This window comes from Chelonia mydas, chromosome 15, assembly GCF_015237465.2.
Source record: "Chelonia mydas isolate rCheMyd1 chromosome 15, rCheMyd1.pri.v2, whole genome shotgun sequence".
Taxonomy (NCBI): Eukaryota; Metazoa; Chordata; order Testudines; family Cheloniidae; genus Chelonia; species Chelonia mydas.
Genome location: NC_057856.1, coordinates 14727318 through 14745168, shown reverse-complemented (window position 1 = coordinate 14745168; position 17851 = coordinate 14727318). Strand labels below are relative to the sequence as shown.

The 17851-nt window shown below is 41.5% G+C and overlaps 1 protein-coding gene across 4 annotated transcripts in view; it reads left to right on the top strand.

Annotated features, from left to right (window-relative positions):
* Positions 1–514: 514 nt before the first annotated feature.
* Positions 515–17851, top strand: part of LOC102941617 (clathrin heavy chain 2) — a 58831-nt gene continuing 41494 nt past the window's right edge. For 2 of the 4 annotated variants that reach the window (XM_037878738.2, XM_037878736.2), the window contains exons 1-2: positions 795–1000; positions 17125–17332. In XM_037878738.2, the coding sequence (XP_037734666.1) occupies positions 959–1000; positions 17125–17332 (250 nt within the window). In that variant the 5' untranslated portion in view covers positions 795–958. Of the gene's footprint in view, positions 1001–17124; positions 17333–17851 lie in introns of all 4 variants that reach the window. The other 2 variants (XM_037878739.2, XM_037878737.2) reach the window with 2 other exon arrangements.

Below are 17851 nucleotides of genomic sequence, written 5' to 3'. Positions count from 1 at the left end.
AGGGAATTCTGCTTGTGAACAATTTGATCACCCACTCTGTAGAATTTGATCGGGATGGGGGTGTGTTTTGCCAACCCCAAGCTTTTCCTTTCTTTTTGGCAGTGGGGGTGTGTGTGAAATTAACTGCCTAAGTAAGAAATCACAAGGGAAACCCTCTTGCTGCTACTGACGGATCAGCTGTGACAATAAGGGAGATTTAAAGAGAAAGGGGCCAGTACGATTTTAAAGGTCTCCATGAAATACACAGGGATGGGATGGGACAGGTGCAGCTTCTGAAAACTGCCTTACAATAAAGGCTAATGCAACCTGTGCCCTACCATAGAGGTAATCAATATTCATGGAAAAGAAGGGAGCCTCTCTGCCCCCAAAACGAGGGAGCCTTGGCAGCTCTGCTGGAGTGAGAGCCCTGCCCTGGGCAGCATCCCTGGGGCTGGTTCCACTGTAGGGATCCTGGACCAGCTAGGTGGAGGATGGCGGGGGCGGGGGGTCAAGTCACGTGACACCTTGTGGCAGGACAGGACCCAGGCTCTTGCGGAAGGATACCTAGGGCTTCTCGAGTGACTTTGCCTCTCTTCTGGGTCGTGCATCTCTTTATGGGACGAAGCCCCTCCACAGTTCCGTTATGAACGCGGTGATGCCGTCTCCCCCCTCCAGTGGGAATGGGAGATGGAGTGACAAGGTGGCGGAGGTGTGAGGCTAGCGAAGGGACTATTTTTTTAGAGACCCCGGCAAGCTGAGGGGCGGAGGGATCCCGAACAGGGTGAGTGGGCCCGAGGTCTGAGTCAGAAAAGGAGCTGAGGGGGCTGGAGACGGGATCCTTGAACGCCGCTCTGCGCCTGCGCCACCTCTTCCCTGCCTGCCTGTGTGTGTGTGGGGTGCAGCAGCGCCTGCCCCTCTGCCTGCCGCGGCCGGGTCCTGCGCCTCTGCCCTGGGCGCCCTCCACGGGCTGCTCGCAGCCATGGCCCAGATCCTGCCCATTCGCTTCCAGGAGCACTTCCAGGTGAGCGGCGGGGCCTGCCGGGCTCGGGCGGGGAGCGCCCGAGCTTCCTCTGCCCGGCGCCGGGGGTGGGGGCTGCGGGCCGGAGAGGTGGGGCGGCGGCGGCCGAGGCTGCTCTCAGGGGTCAGGGCTGTATGGAGGAGAAAATCAGTTGGGGGGGGGGGGGAATGGGGAGCGGAGACCCCCCCTGTGGAGGGGCCAGTGTGGGGGGGAGGGAGGAAATGGGGAGCGGAGAGCTCCCCTGGTGGAGGGGCCAGTGTAGGGCGGGGGGAAGGGAGGCAATTGGGAGCAGCGACACCCTCTTCTTCCCCCGTGGAGGGGCCAGTGTAGCGGGGGGGAGGGAATGGGGAGAAGCGACCCCGCCCCCCCCCCCCCCGTGGAGGGGCCAGTAGCTGTTGGGGGCGGGGGGGGGGTGGCCTCTCTGCAATTCCTTCAGGCTCCCCCTCTGCGGGAGGGACCATGTGGATGATACACACAGAATGCGCCTGCCTCTTGGCTTGACTTTCCCACGTCGTTGCCCAAATATCCCTGCTTGAGACCAGTGCAGGGGAGGGCTTGGGTTGAAGCTGGTTTATGGGGAGTGGGAGTCAAGTCAGCTTCAGGTGCGGGCTCTGGGACTGGCCCCCTCATTCATTCCCCTTTCTCTCTCTTTTTGTTGCAGCCTGTGCTATTTGTGCAGAGTCACTCGCTGCTTGAGTGACTCTCTTTTTAGGGCTGAAGGGGGAGGTCTCAGAGCTGCTTGTCGGCTTTACTCCAGCAATGGAGAGTGTGAGGAACAGGGATTGGCATTATTTGTCTCTGGAGCTGTGGGCAAGAGCTTTAGTTTAGGTGGGCTCCCTAATTTTGCCCCTCTGTTTCACAAATGACCATCTGTCCCAGGTTGCAGGGATTCCTGGGGGATCTTGCAGCCTGTGCTGCAAATTGGGAGGGATTTTTGTAAAATAAGGAGGAAAAAAATAAAATCTGGATTTGGAAGCTGCCCACCTTCCTACAAAGTAACATTCAAACCCTCCCTATAAATGATCTGTAGCTATTTTCTTTTTCCTGCTTAAGGAATAATGGCAGCATTGGAAAATATCCATGAATATAACAGAGCAAACATGCTTGAACGATGAGAATAAGCTACAGCAGTGATGTATAGATTAACATTTTTCTATGAATTGGTGATTGGGGAGGATGGTGTTTGTAAACTAAAACTGAGGGGAAAATAGCTGCTTCTGAACAGGCAGTTCAAGGCAGGAATTCACTAAACGAATGAGAACAGGAAATGGACTTGGCAAGTGCTCTTGTCTTTGCACTGTCGCTGTCAAATTAGCATCCATTTCAAAATGTCAATTGTCTGTCACAGTGCAGGTTTATTTACTTGTTCTCTACAGCATCTTTCAACTTTATTACATGACCCTCCCCCTGTCTACTTGTGTTTAAACTTGCATTTTTTGTTTTCCCCCTACTGAGCTCTAGAAACACTTTATTTACTGTTAATATTGTGTCATCTTTTGAGATTTTTATTGTTAAAACAGGAAGGATGGGTCAGAAACTGACTAACTTCCTTCAGACTCTATCCCTTTTTTTCCTTGCTTAACATTAAGGGAGCAAACCCTTTCCATCCCAACCAGCTCCTCATGGTTTGTGTTCATGAACACTTGAACATAATACTGAGGCAGGAAGTGCGAATGGGCTGGTATGGACAAATTATGATTAAACACAACTTTCCCTAAATTAGGGACACATATAAGTGTGCCTCTATATGCAGCTTCTTGTCTGCTGTTACTTAACTATTTGAGCAAGCTAAACTAGAAGGTGCTCCTGAATGGCTTACTTTTTTAATTCAGGAGGAAAGTGTTTAAAATTTGTGTGCAAGCACACTTATCTCAAATTACCTCTCCTTCCTGAATGACTCTGGCTCCCTTTCTGTTATTGCCAGCCCTTTTTAGATAACCAATCATTGCTGTGGGGACAGGATTGAGTGAGAACAATATTAAACTGTTTCTGAATAATCAACCATTTCAACTTTGAAGTACACTGTAGATGTAACTTCATATATGGTTTATAAAAAGAAAAGGGTTGTTAGAGGCATTAATTTGAAAGTCAGAGCTTAATGAGTAGCTTTTTAAATAATTGAAGTAAAATTGGCTATTGATAAAAGGGGCAATTTCATTGGAGAAAATGAAGCCTCTGCTCCTATTTTGTTAACTTCACTCAAAACTGGATTAAAATCCTTTTGCCAAGTTGGATCGTGAACTTACATAAATTTACAAATTCTGGCAAAAGAAGTGAGCTGGCTAGTCAATTCACTAACTGTCCTCCTAATACCAAAACAAAATGCGTGAAAGACTTGTGGCAGTGGATATTGTGACATGGTGTAAAATACTATTTTTGATAGCTGCTTGAATTTTTTTAAATGTATAGGGCAGTTGTATAGTACTAAACTTTCTTCCAGTCTACCATAAAAAAAAAAAAAGTATCTGTAATTATACATTTTACTTTGCATTATTGCTAGATGTTTCTGACTTCTTACACTTGGCCATTTAAATGATTAATAAAAAGAACAGGAGTACTTGTGGCACCTTAGAGACTAACAAATTTATTTGAGCACAAGCTTTTGTGGGCTACAGCCCACTTTGTCGGATATAGCTGTAGCCCACGAAAGCTTGTGCTCAAATAAATTTTAGTCTCTAAGGTGCCACAAGTACTCCTGTTTTTTGCGGATACAGGCTAACACAGCTGCTACTCTGAAACATTAAATGATTGATGTAACACTTCAGGCATGAGTAATTCTAAAAGATGACTAAACCATGCTTAATGTTAGCAAAACATAGCTTTAACTTGCCTCAGTGCGTTTCTAGTATGGGGTTAGTCTATATAACTGTAATCCTGCTTAAAGAAAACATTATTCTTGAACAGTGATAAAATATAGGTGAAAAGATGTATCTCTAGAGAAACTTTGAAATATTACAAGCTTTAAGAGATTGTGTAAACTAGCTAATCAAAGTTAATGAAAACATTGTAAAGGGAATTGTACGTGGCTAGAAATGGATAAATAGGAAAAATGAAGGAAATGGGCCAGGTCAAAAATAGTTCAATAATATGTCTTCTGCTTTTGAATAAATGCAGCAGCAGATTCAAGTGGCTATGATGTAGCCATGGTGGCCTGTTGAATGGACTTCCATATCAAACAGTATCTTGCAAATCATCATCTTCCTTCAAGAATTGGTTGGGGGAGGCTTCTTAAATCCCTCAAAATAACATCTTCCAACCTCATTTGTGATCTGCCTCTTGAACTGCTTTCTTCAACCTTAGGTCTATTAAACGTTCTATAAAAGCATATCTGCCACCTTCTGCACATTAGACATGATCTCACCGTTGTGGTTGTCTTATTCTCAACTGGTGTAAAACTGTGATTTGTTGGATTATCAAAATATCTTCTCACTAGTTTGATTTCATCACAAATCAGTTTTCTCTAACTCTTGACACTGAGAACTGTTTAATTTCCTCTCCTGAGCTGTTAAATTGCCATGTTTCTGCTCCATGTAAGTTGTCATCACTATTGTATTGAACACTTGTATCTTAGTTGTCACATAGCTATCCTACTGCCCAAACAGGCCTCTGAAGATGCTGAAATGCCATTGATACATTCTGCTGTGTGACATATTTTGTTGACAGCAGGAGGTTCTGTATCCCATTACCCAGATGCATCATATACATATAATACACCTAAAGCAATCTAATGGAGGATTCTAGTGATCATTCAGGCAATGGTTAATATTGTTCAACACACTACATTCATTGGTCTAAAACACCATGTGCATGCTGAACTACAAACAATGCAAACTAAATGTGAAAAATATCTATAGTTCACAAGTGTGGCTCCCACAGTGTAGTATAAACTGACACGGTCTTGTGAGGGAGTGAATGCAATGAAGAAAATCAATATTTAGTGAATTAATGGTATGATCAGTGCTATAAAAAAAACAAGACACGAGCTCTGTTTCAGGGATTTAACTGTCTGAACAAATTAACTGATCGTCCTGTAAACTTGTTTTGGATTTAAAGCCATTTTAGTGGATAGTGAAAACTGGCAAAGGTTGTCACGTAACAAATCGCAAAATCAGGAGCACTTCAGAGTTTGCTCCCCATGATCATCTGGTTTAGCTCTCTGTTACTCTGCAGCAGAATACTATGCGCTGTTCTGGCTTCATTATCACATGTCAAGTCATTTGGCACACAGCTGTTAACCATGTGCATTGTAACTGAGATGATCCAGCCCACACCAGTACATGATTCCCTGTGTTAAGCAACATCACTCTTCCACACATCTGTTCTGAGGCTGCTACAGCCAGAATGGTTGAGAAGATCAGGCCCCAAGCCTACCACTATACACAGACCTCTTCAGTCACCCAAGAGCACTCTTGTCATACGAGGCACCAGTCATGGGCACACTTGCCCTACCCAGCTTTCTTTGCAACATAGCTGTGTCATGAAGAATGGTTTGCAGCTGGTGTCAGAGACCTCTTATAGCTGACCCAACCATGCGTGTACCCATCTTTGATTTGCCATGCTACTCATGGACACTTCAGTTTTGAAGGGGACAAGGTCAATGTGCAGGAAGCCTTCATACCTGAGGCCAGTGAGAGGATCCTACATGCAAGTGTGGTCAAAGATATACTATCTTGCATTGCTAACAATTGCCCTCTGAGCAGATTTGATGGTGGTCTGAGAGCTCTGTATTTAGGTGGTGATGCTGCCACAAATTGGCTTGGCAAGCTCCGTGTCTGGTAAGGAAGTAGCTTAACTTAAACTAAGATCTGTTAACCTATTGGCTAGTAACAAATCAGTTTTCTACTAGAGAACTGAACCTAATCTTATACATGAGCTTTGTTGGACTCTTATGCTGGAGGATCTTGACACATACCATTATAAGATTCTGAAGTTCCCCTGTTCTCATTATAAAGCAATAGTACACCACCAACATGCCTGCACACTTTTCTGAACAAGTAGGCTGAAAATTACAATTGTCTGACCAGAGTCTCTCTCTGCAGGAATTACTGTCAGTTGGGCAACAGGCCTGTGACTCAAGATGAACAGTAGTGGCACTAGACTGAGCAAGGCTTTCATGAATCTACTATAGCTAAATATTTGACCTCTGAGGAAAGTATCCATAGAATATTTGCAAATTGTACATCCATGTTACTTGGAAACATGACAAACTAAATGTTACTCTATCGTAAATGTAGTTCTGACTTTCATACTTCTGATCTTAAGCACTTTGGGCTGTCCAAGAGGTCACGATTGCTGAGTGAATTGTTCTGTAGTGGATAGAAAAGTGTGTGTGAAGCATAATAAAGAGAACACCTCTCTCTACTTAACAAGTAAACAGGTTCAGTTTTCTGACAGTAGCATTGGGTTTTGGTTTCAGTTCAGTCTCCTCTCCTATGCAATTGTCACTTAACACTGAGCAATAACAAATGTATAGAGATTGGATGCCTTGTCAGAAATCAAGAGGCAGCATTCTTATCTATTTTGGTGGTGGTTCATAGGGCTGTTGCCTTAAGCTGTCAGAGCACAGCATGATGGAGTCTGACAGTTCTGCATAACTTCCTTTTTTGAGGCAGGAGGGTGAGTATGGACTTAAGCGTCTATTGTAATTAGTCTCATGTTGTATGCAAACAGTACTAAAAACTTACACTTCTGTACAACTGCTACGCACTGTATTTGGTGGGAGCTAGCTCTACTGTCCAAATATTTAAGGGTTTTAGAATCTTGAATCACCATACTATAAGTTATGCCTACAGAGGAAGTACTCTACCATATCTAAAGGTTATAATTGAAATGCTTGTAGGCTCTTAGTTTAGAATCACCCCCACTGTTTCCTGACCCTCCAGTAGCCCATTTGGCAATAACCCAATAAAAACTTTATGGCTGTAGACATTCAGATTTAGCTGACTATTACTGGTAGTTTCTGGGGGCAAGTATTAGTCCTACCATTAATTTAGATTTAAACATCCTCTGGGCAAATAAACTGACCTGATTAGGATCAGCCAACATAATAGGAAGTAGTTTGAAGTGCAGAAAAGTTACTGGACACTAACTGCTTTGGTTCTATGGCATACAGTAGCTTTATGATGGAATGGAATGAAATTAAATTAACAAAAATGGACTTGTCAGTGGTAGGGGCTGAAAGCAGTATTCAAAAAACCTTTACAAAAGAGCGCACATATGCTGTGCCTTCACTCAACTCTAACAACCTGCACCCTCTCACGTTAAAGTGTAGTGCAAAAGGTGTGGAAGTAGAACTGGGATTGGGAATGACCCACAAGAGTTTTCTAAATAGTTCATGGCACATGCCTAGACCTTAGAGTAACCCACAGGTTCTCAGACTTTCCTTTTGGGACCTAACAGTTGCATTTTGTCTCTAGGTAACAGACTAATCCAGGGGTGGGCAAACTTTTTGGCCTGAGGGCCACATCGGGTTTCAGAAATTGTATGGAGGGCTGGTTAGGGAAGGCTGTGCCCACGCCCCCTATCCAGCCCCCCTTGCTTCTTACCCCCTGACAGCCCCTTCCCTTCCCCTCCCCCCCATGCTCCCTGACTGCCTCCAGAACCTCTGACCGCTCCAACCCTGTCCACACCCCTAACCACCACCCCAAACTCCCCTGCCCTCTATCCAACCCCCTCTGCTCCCTTACCGCTCAGCACAGAGCACTGGTGGCTGGCAGCACTATAGCCGCGCTGCCCAGAGCGTTGCCCGGCTGCCCAGAGCATTGCGCCGGTGTAGTGTAGTAAATTGCTCTCCGTAACTGCTACCAGTAGCACATTCCTACATGCAGCAGTTTAATACGCTACACTGGCAGCATGGTGTGCTGAGGCGGCAGGGGAGGGGACAGCAGGGGAGGGGCCGGGGGCTAGCCTCCTGTGCCAGGAGCTCAGGGGCTGGGCAGGAGGGTGGTCCGTGGGCCTTAGTTTGCCCATCTCTAGACTAATCTGATCTACATATGGTGCTATTGTGTGGTTGGTCTCAGCTTTGCCAATAAGGGACCTTAATCCACATGATCAAACCCAGTGACTATTAAAAGTAAAGTTTGGCAGAGCACATAGTGACCTAGGACTGAAATAACAGGGGTTCTGCAAGTCAGATGCAATATTAACTAGGTATTGGGTAAACTTTATAAGTCTTTGACACCATGCTGAGATTATTTAAACAGATAAGGATGGAAAAAGCATAGTCAAGCACTCCAGTGTAGCCTTGTAGCTTTTAGGAACTAATTCTTATTTTTGTCTACAGTGAAGGTAGCTCATGCTGGCTAGTTTAGCTCAAATATTTTACATACATGAAATTAAGCAAGAATAGACACAACAGATATAGTCTAAGACATTTTTTCCCTGTCGCTACACTTCATAGCTAAATATTATGTAAGACCTTTATTTCTATCATGCTGTGTCGTGAAGTTAGGCTATGACAAATATTTTTTGATAAATGTGATTTGCTGCTAAACTGTGTGCATCCTGTCTAGCATAATAGAGGGGAAGTAATATTGAATAAAGGTACTTGGATCATACAAAAACAACTTCCAGGGCTGGCGCTGTAAGAAGCAGGAAAAAGCTGAATTAATATAACTTAGCAGGTGAGTTCATCAAACCTGACACTTCTCACTACACAAAATAAACTACATAATTTCTCAAATTATTCACAGTATACAATGAAACTCTAGGCATTCACCTGTAGCTGTATCACATTCTAGGACAGAATAGCTGTCTGCAGGAACTTAGTGCAGGGTATAGACTGAAGCCAGAATTTGACTCTGAAACCCCAGGTAACTTGGTTTACAATTGGCAAGAAGGACTGTTAAGAGCCTAGTCTAGGGTCTGGATTACTTGATACCATTTATGAAGTCTGCCAAGTGATGCCTTTTGTTGCCTTTTAGCCATGTCAGTTCTGTGGTTAAAAAATGCATGGTGCCTTGGGTGGTAGCATATAGATGGCATGTGACTTGTCCTCCCGCAATGACAATCCCATTTACAAAACATGGTACATGTTAGAGGAGGTTTACCAGCTGGAGTAGTTCAAATAACTTTTTTCCCCTGAAAGTGAACTTTGTAACTTAGATGCACAAACTGCCACTATTTAACTGGTATATATTAATGTACTCTTCTACAAAATAGGAAGCTGTGTTCCTTACATGTAGCAGCTAAACGTGTTCTGATGGTCATTACCTCACTGACTTCACCTTAAACTGAAAATGCTATGATCAACTTGAGGTATACTGTAAAAGATATTCTGTATCTATGTTGGGGATGGAAGGCTTAGATTTAAAAAGCTCTAGAATGTAACTGACTCAAACATGAGCTGATCTCCAGGCTTGCTGCATGTTGACTGTATATCCCATCTTAATATTCTGAATTTTGCCCTTCTAAAAGAAAGCTATGGAGAAGAAGCCTAGTGTTATCTAGAATAGTAATTCTGTCCCGCAAAAAACATGCTCTGTTATCAGAAGAACAGTTCTAATCTAATGACTTCAGTATGTCTGAAATGTACATCTGAGTTTTACCAGCAAACAAAGATTTGCTAGTAGATCAAAACGATATTTAGAATTAGATTTGGGTGTCCCATGGAAGAACCGTGTTCTGCTGAATAAAGCTTATCCTTGCTTCTTACCACATAAGTCAAGTGGGATGTTTTGCCACAAGTGAACTAAATTAGTGAACTTGGTACCATCAGGTAGAAGTTCCTGCATCAATTTATAACAAATACTGCATTTTAGTAGACTGCTCATCTTACAGAAGAGGTTTAGGATTGAATATATAGTGGGTTGGAGCCAGTAGCAGAATGATGTAGGCTGGCTTGCATTGGGTCTGTTGGCACTAGATAAAGGCTGCTCAAATATTCACAAACCTATTGTAAAAAACAAGTCCTTTGCCTTCAGCAAAATAGCCTCAAGTTAGGAGTTTCCCCAACTTGAATAGATGTGGAAGTCTTCTAATTTCAGAATTGAGAAGATTATACCAATCATAACTTCAGCATATTTGTCTTCTAACAAATTTGTTTAGAGGTCATTGTCATCACTCCAAAAACAAAACTTCATGTAGAAATTTCACTGCTAATTTTCTACCAGAATAATCTGTAAAAGGATAAGTGCAACTTCAGGAAATAGCACACAAGTGTAACTTTTTGTGGAGAGTTGACAGCTACTTCAGTGTAGCATAATTCTGTATTCAAACTAGCAGTTAGCATTACTAAACATGTCCACTTTCTATTCAGAGGTGCATGCTCCAAAACGGGTATTACTGATGTACTTTAACACATCCAAACATAATCTGTTAGTTCAGCGGGCTGTGGTGCTCACTGAGGGCTAATCCTAATTTTAAAATAGGATATGTCAAGACTTCCTATACATAACAATGTATTAAAATTCTAATATTATATCTCAAATCTCTGGCCATTCCCATTTGGGTCAATTATGTGCAATTGCAGTCTTGATTTGCTGATACTTGCTGCTAGGCTATGAGACCAATGTATTCCTCCATCTGTCAGGAGCCAAATGAGCCTACTGTGCTATCTGGCTTCTTATTTAATGTAGTAATTGCTTTCTTTGCACTCCAGATTTACTTCAGATGGCAGGTAAAAGTGAACTGCAAAGGCTAAACTCTTCTGTACAAATCCAAAAAAGAATTGCTTATTAAATACAACTGGTACAGTATTCACCACTGGAGGCACTTGCTGCCACCATCACCACAAGATTTTTTTAGAAAACTGAACTGCAAATTTGTGAGGTTATTCTGACAAATAGTATAAACAAAGGGGTTAAATGGTTTCTATGTGGGGACAGTTCAGTAGTTTAAAAATACTGGTATACCGGTGTGGAAACACTTATTCCAGTACAATTTTTGAATGTAGTTTAAACCCAAACCCTTTTTTTGGACTGAAATAAGGGCCTCTACAGAGATTATCCCAATTTATATTGTCTTAAATTCACACCACCTTAGGTTAGACCCTCTCCTCCCCCCCCCCCCCCCAAAAAAAAGGAAAAAAAGACCAGACCTGAGAATAGAAATGTAGAACAGAATGATAGTTTTGCTCTCTCTGAACTGTAGGTTCTTGCTGGCTTCTCTACCAGACTTATCAGGCTCTGAAGGAGGCAACATTAAAATGCTAGTGTTCTAAATATAACTATTTATATTCTGCATATTGCATACAAATTTTAACTGTTCAGTTGGCCTTGCGGACCACACATAGGGTCAGTTATGACAGATAGCTTTTGGTGAGTTACTTTGAGATGGTGGTTCCTCCCATGGGAGAACAATATGATAAAACGTGTTGGTTGTGGGTGCGTGGGAAGCTAGTAAACAGTCCTAACAGAACATTGTCTGCTCTAAACTTTTTGGAGTTCTACTGTAACTAAGAGCCAATACAGAGTTATGACCACCTCAGGAATGGAGGTTTAACTCTGAACAAAATGTTCTGGCTGTTCTTTCAAAAGTTTACAACTGAAAATTGACATAGTAACATTTCAAAGCTTTATTATACAGAAGAAAAATGCTGCTTTTAACCATTTTAATTTAAATGAAACAAGCAGAAAGTTTCCTTACCTTGTCTAATTTTTTAAGCTTTCCCTTTTTTAGTAGTTTAATACAGTATTGTGTGTGCTTTTTTTTGTCTCTGCTGTCTGATTGCATATTTCCAGTTACAAACTGACGGGTCAACCACACCCTTCATTTGGAACAGAGGTTCTACTGTGGTACTGCAGGTGTTGGAAAGATGCAGCTACCCCATCAGCCTAACATACCATACTGGATGGAGTAAATGGCTGTAGAAGTACCAAGGTCATACGCTAGAAAATACTTTGAAAGCTGTCTAGCATACCTAAAGAAACAGCTTTCCACTCTACCTTGGATAATGGAAGATTACTTCTACAGTTCTTCCTTTGAGTAGGTTGGGGACATGAGGATTATGTTCCTAAATGTAATTCGTGGCAAAGAACGGTTTAGACTCCCATATATTTTTATCTTGCTTCAGCTGCCCAAGGAAGGGCATTCAAATGAGAACCTTGAAACAGTTCTGGCTCAGACAACTTTGTATTTATGTTGTGCTTGAAATGATAGACTGATCATCAGCGTTGCTACAAGGCTCTTTAGCATTAAGGTTTGCCAAAGTTTTGATTTGCTGGGGATTTTAACTTCCTTGATCAATATGGAGGGGGGAGGGTGAAACTTCAGAAAACTGTTTCTAGAGTTGGGTGCAGAATAACTTGACTTTATAGCTCAACTCGTCAGGTCACTGACTAAATGCTTTATAGAATGGGAAAGCTTAGCTGGACAATACCAAGCAACCTAATAGCAGAGAGTGAGCAACAGTTAATGTGACCATGAAACTTGACACCTACACATGGAACAGGGGAGAACGTGCCTCTGAGTATTGCTTTTCATTTGAAACTGGGGGGGGGGGGGGATTTGGATGGCAGAAAGCTGACTTGAAAAAGTCAGCAAAGTCTTCAGGAGTCTTTATCCTGTATCTGAAATTATACTAAGTGAGGGGGAAGCTATATAAATGACATCACTGAAGTCTAATCAGGGAGGAGGGTGACATGCTAAAGGAAAGAGTAATAAGTCAGGAGGGACTCTTACCATCATTTTAGAGTATAAGTGGGGTGAATAGAAGTAGAGCAAAAAAGAAAATCAAATGCTAATTGAATATTCTCTCAAAGATTCTTAATGAGCCTAAAATGAAAACTGGCCTGCTAAAATATCCTGGGTAAAGAAGGGATAGATCTAGCAGTAGTTCACTGCTATCTCCTACTGTAAAGAGGATGCAGGTCCCAAGAGGTTGTTGCTTATTGCTAGGCAGTAAATATATATTGTAAAGAGTAGATAAGGGCCTCCCGGCTTCTTTTGAGAGGAGTAGAAATTGATATTTCTAAATTCTAAAACCTCAATTGGATTCCTAAGGACTAAAATTAATATTAATAACTTAGACTCAAACTATGTTGAAAATTAAGGAAGATATACCATAATGACTCAGGATTGCAGGTTCCATGAGAGTCTGCAGGATAATGTAATCGTATCTAGAGGATAAAATATCTTGAAAGAGTGGGGAAGGGGCTAATTGAACTCCAACACTGACAAAAACTTCTCAAAGCTCACTTGCTGGTGTATGTGGCTTAAGGGAGGGCTATTGGGGAACAAATGAGGTACAGGGGTATGCAGTGTGGGAGGGAATACATAATTGGTGGTATGATTACTGAGTAACAGTAGTTAAATCAGCATTTAGAGTGCTGCATTTTGTCAACACCATGGGAATGGTTCTTACAACATATTTAAGCTTGCATAATTCTAGATACTAAAAATGACTCTTGAAGGTTATATTGTTAATGGGAGGCATCTCATGAAGAATATGCTGAAAGTGGCGGGGGGAGGAGGGCAGCAGTGTGTAAATCATTGTGAAGAATGGTGTCGAAGTGAATAGTAATTTCACAAGATACAAAGCAAATATAGAGGATGGGAAGAAGGGGAATATAGGGGAACATGAAGTTCAGTGCTGGTTTACTGTTACAGTGAACATTTATAGAAATTATAACAAATGAAGTCCAAGCAAAACAGCTCTGCTCTGCCCTCCCATTCTTTTTAAAGCTGGCGCCTGACTTGGCCTGAACCCTTCTGAACCCTTCTGGCTAAGTATGGAGGGTTGAGGTAAAATGCCCAAGAGAAAAAACACTATTACTTCCAAATAAGCAAATGTGTTTTAGAGATTCTGTGTGCACAAATAGTCAGTTTCATAATCTATGTGATGGCTAAACTACAAACTAAGAAAGCGCTTAACTGGATATTTATGTAGAATGACAAATGATTCCTTCTGTCCCACTCCCTGTACACTAGGGGAGCACAGTTCCGAGTCAGAGCATGTGACGTGGAGCAGAACTCCTGAGTTCTAATCCCTGCCCTGGTGGCCTTGGGCAAGCTGTGTAACTTCACTTATTAAAGGGTGATAATACTTTACACTCCATGTGCTTCCAACACCACTTCTTACAATAGCCTTGTGAAGTATTATGTGAATTGCAACTATAGCATTAACTATTTGAATTTTATTTATCTCTACTAGAGGTAGTAAATGGCCTTAGCATATTACACTGGGGGCTGATTGCCATTTACAATCTTATACTTGGCAAAGTATACTGACTAAATACAAAATTAGAAGTCTTATCAAAACTCAGATTCAGAATCCTGAAATCTGACTTTAATGCATGCATAAATTTTTTTATGCTAACTACTTTTACAGCTCTTAATTTCCAAAACTCCATAGTGAAGAGGCTCCCAGTACTTAAACTCTGCATAAACACCTTTTTTGGAATGAATGACCCATGATGCATATGTTAGTTACCTGGACATATTTAGATATTATGCTTTCGTGTATAGAATGTGGGGATGGGGTCCTCCCTTAAACTGCTGCTAGTGCCAGTCTGTCTCAATGACTTCCCAGATGGCTTTACACCCGTTCGCTTTCTGCTTTACAGCTTCAGTCTTCTGAAGCAAACATGGGTCTGTCAGGACTAGCCCAGAATTACAGTAGTGCGCTTCAGCATTGCATTAGTAACAATTTAATAGGGAGTACAGAAGTGATCCCTGAGGCATCTTTAGAGATCACAGCTAAAAGGACTGGACCAACAACAAATGTAATGTTACCAATTACATAACTAATGTATGGCTTAGTGAGTGTCTCTTCAATTGTAGCCAGCTCTGATCAACCAGATCAAAACCTATGTGAGCTGTTCATTGCCTTAGTGACTTCAGTCTCCCCTTTAAAAGCACTGCTGGAATGGATTGTAATAATGTCAGTTGTGGTATCCATGATGCTTTGGCTTCAGGGCAGTTTTTATTTACTTCTAGTACAATCAGAATGGGGTGTTAGTGTCAATCTCATTCAGTCAGAAAGGGAATCGTATTAGTTTTAGTTGAAGCTTTTAAGAGATTAGCAATAAGATTCAAAAACTCCATAAGCAAAGCTATTAGTTGAGACAAAATGAGACTTGCAGTTTGCTACATTTGGCTCTGTATCTAAATTTGACTGTTCACATATTAATTAAAATTAGAACTTGCTTAAGGCTACCTCTCCCCAAAAGATGGGCTCTGAAGTAGAAAACAGTAGAAGGAATCAAATTATAAACTAAACCTAAAGGGCTAAAATCTACAGGAGATGCCCCAAGTTTATAGTAACTTGAGTCATTAGAAGGAGAATCGTAAAAGGAGTATTAAATAGATATAGTATCGAAATGGCTCCTTTTTTACCGTGACTGATTGAACCTTAATTATAGGTGGTGCTTTCTGCTGTGCTAGAACAACCACTGAAATTGGAATTTCTTTAACCAAGCCATCGCTAGTTCTTGGCTCCCAGCCTCTAGGTTCAACTTTTTAAGCAGATGATAGGTTAACCTATCTAGAGATGTGCTTTACTTGAGCAATAGGAGACTAAATAGCATGGAGATGAATTTGTATGTAGTAATCAAGTAACTGACCAGAATGACTGCAGTTATTGCTTTTCTGGATTTGGTTCATCCCCCAGTGGAGGTTTTTATGGATGTTCTCAAACTGAACCAGAGCTGGGCATAACTGAATTTCAGTGACACAAGCAGTTGTCACCTGTGTTTGGCAACTTCACTTCAGAGCCTGACTATAGGCTTTTTAGTGCTGATACTTGCCTGAAAATGTAATGGGGGGGCTGGGGAGGGAGGGAGTGAGCAGCTGTTCCTTTCTTCAGATTTGGACTGGGATTTTCCTCAAGCACACATGCCTTGCCTTAAACACACAGTCCATTGATTGACACTGACTCAATCTTGCCCAGTGCAGTTCCAAGTGCATTATTCAGTCTAGGTTGGAATAGAAGTGCAGAAGCTTCTGATTCCCTTAGATTATTCAGGAATGGAGATCACTCAAATTCCCACCCCCCCCCCCATTTCAGTTGAAACTTCTCTTTGGCTTAATCCTGTTGTACTACCTTGTATCTTTACCATTCTAAAATTCCACTTTGAATATTCAGTAATTCTATTCTGTCCTTCGCTTATTTATAAAAGTCTCTCTCCAATTCCTAACTTGTTGCTCTTCTCAGCACCTTCATATTTGTCATTCTGGTACCTAGGAGCCTAGTACCAAAAACAGTATTCCAGAAAGACTCTAAAACTACATGACATAACTTTCTGCTAGTAGACACTTCAGTCTCCATACTAATGTTACTTCCCGGATATTTGCCAGTCCCCAAAATCTAGTCCAGGATAGATCTTCTATACACAAGATTATTGCACTACTAGGTCTGTTATCAAGCTGCTAGTAGAAGCTCTCCATTAAATAGGCATTAAGGTAGGATATCACCTATAGCTGGGGTTAAGCATCTTAACTAGCATTTTATCCCAGTTTCTAAATCCTGAACTAAGACCATGCAATTTGACGTGCAGTCTAGCTACTTCTGTTCTTTTGTTGGAGTTGTTCTGTTTTGGATTTGTGGTGTTCTTCCTCTGTTACTATTAGAGAATGAGACCAGGTAGGTGGAGAGAGAGAGATTTTTATTGGACCAGCTTCTGTTGGTGGAATTACAAGCTTTTGAGCTAAACTGAGCTCTTCAGGTCTAGGGAAGGAAGCAGAGTGTCTGAGTATTGTATTGGAGAATGTCAGACATGGTACACTGACAGTTACCTATTGCACAATCATAGTCCAATTAAAAATACTGATTGCTTACTACCAAACATCTGGTACCTTGGTTCATATTGTCCAATAGAACTGTTCATAAGTCTCTCTTGTAGGAAATTCCAACACTTCAATCTTTTTATCCCAAATTGGGATGGAAAAAATCAAAATAGGAAAAACAGTGAAACCAATTTAGATGACTGACTGATTTATTTAAAAAAAAAAAATCTATTTGAAGTGGTGGTCAGTCTTTTTTCCCCTGTGGAAGGCCAACAAAACCACGCTTCCTAATGGGGATTCTCTTCAACCTGCCAGTGTTCTATTTGTTTTTTTTTTTGTGCTTGCATTCAGATTCTTTGAGTAAGGAGAAATGCCTCCCTTCCAAATAAGCTTATACAAGCCATCAACTTATTAAACAGTCCTTGTCAAAGCATAAACTACTTTTCTTTCTTTTTTTTATTTAGCTCCAAAACTTGGGAATTAACCCAGCAAACATTGGATTTAGCACCCTGACAATGGAATCTGATAAATTCATCTGCATCAGAGAGAAAGTAGGGGAACAAGCACAGGTAGTGATAATCGACATGAGTGATCCAACTACACCCATCAGACGTCCAATTTCTGCAGAAAGTGCCATCATGAATCCCGCTTCTAAAGTCATTGCTCTAAAAGGTGAGTTGATGTTTTCAGTAATATCTACAATGCAACCAAACATAGAGCAACATTCAGCCAAAAGGCAGCTCTGAGTCTGTAGTGCAACTTAGTTTTATGCAGGACTTGAGTTTCTCATAAGTTTCTTGACTGTATGGTCTTGGTTATAGTATCTACTCTTTGGCTTGGATTTAAGCGGTTGAGCTTAGCATGTGAATACAGAGGTAGTAAGCCAAAACCCCTGTAGAAATGCATGACTGCATTCCATCCTGAAACTGGGAGGGAATTGGCTATGGAGAGTCCATAAACTTTGGACTCTCCTATTTAAACAAATTTGCTGAAGAGGTCTTTGAAAAGACCTCTAAGTGCCAAGACCAGCGTGCTGAGTGAGCTTTGCAGAACATGTATAGAGAACACATCAGACTACTGTTGCACGGTAACGAATGCGAGAATGAAGGCCACTGTACAGCTTCTTAAAATGTATTCTAAGTCTAAATATGTATTAATGTCCTTAACCTTAAAATATAATACTTAAAATGT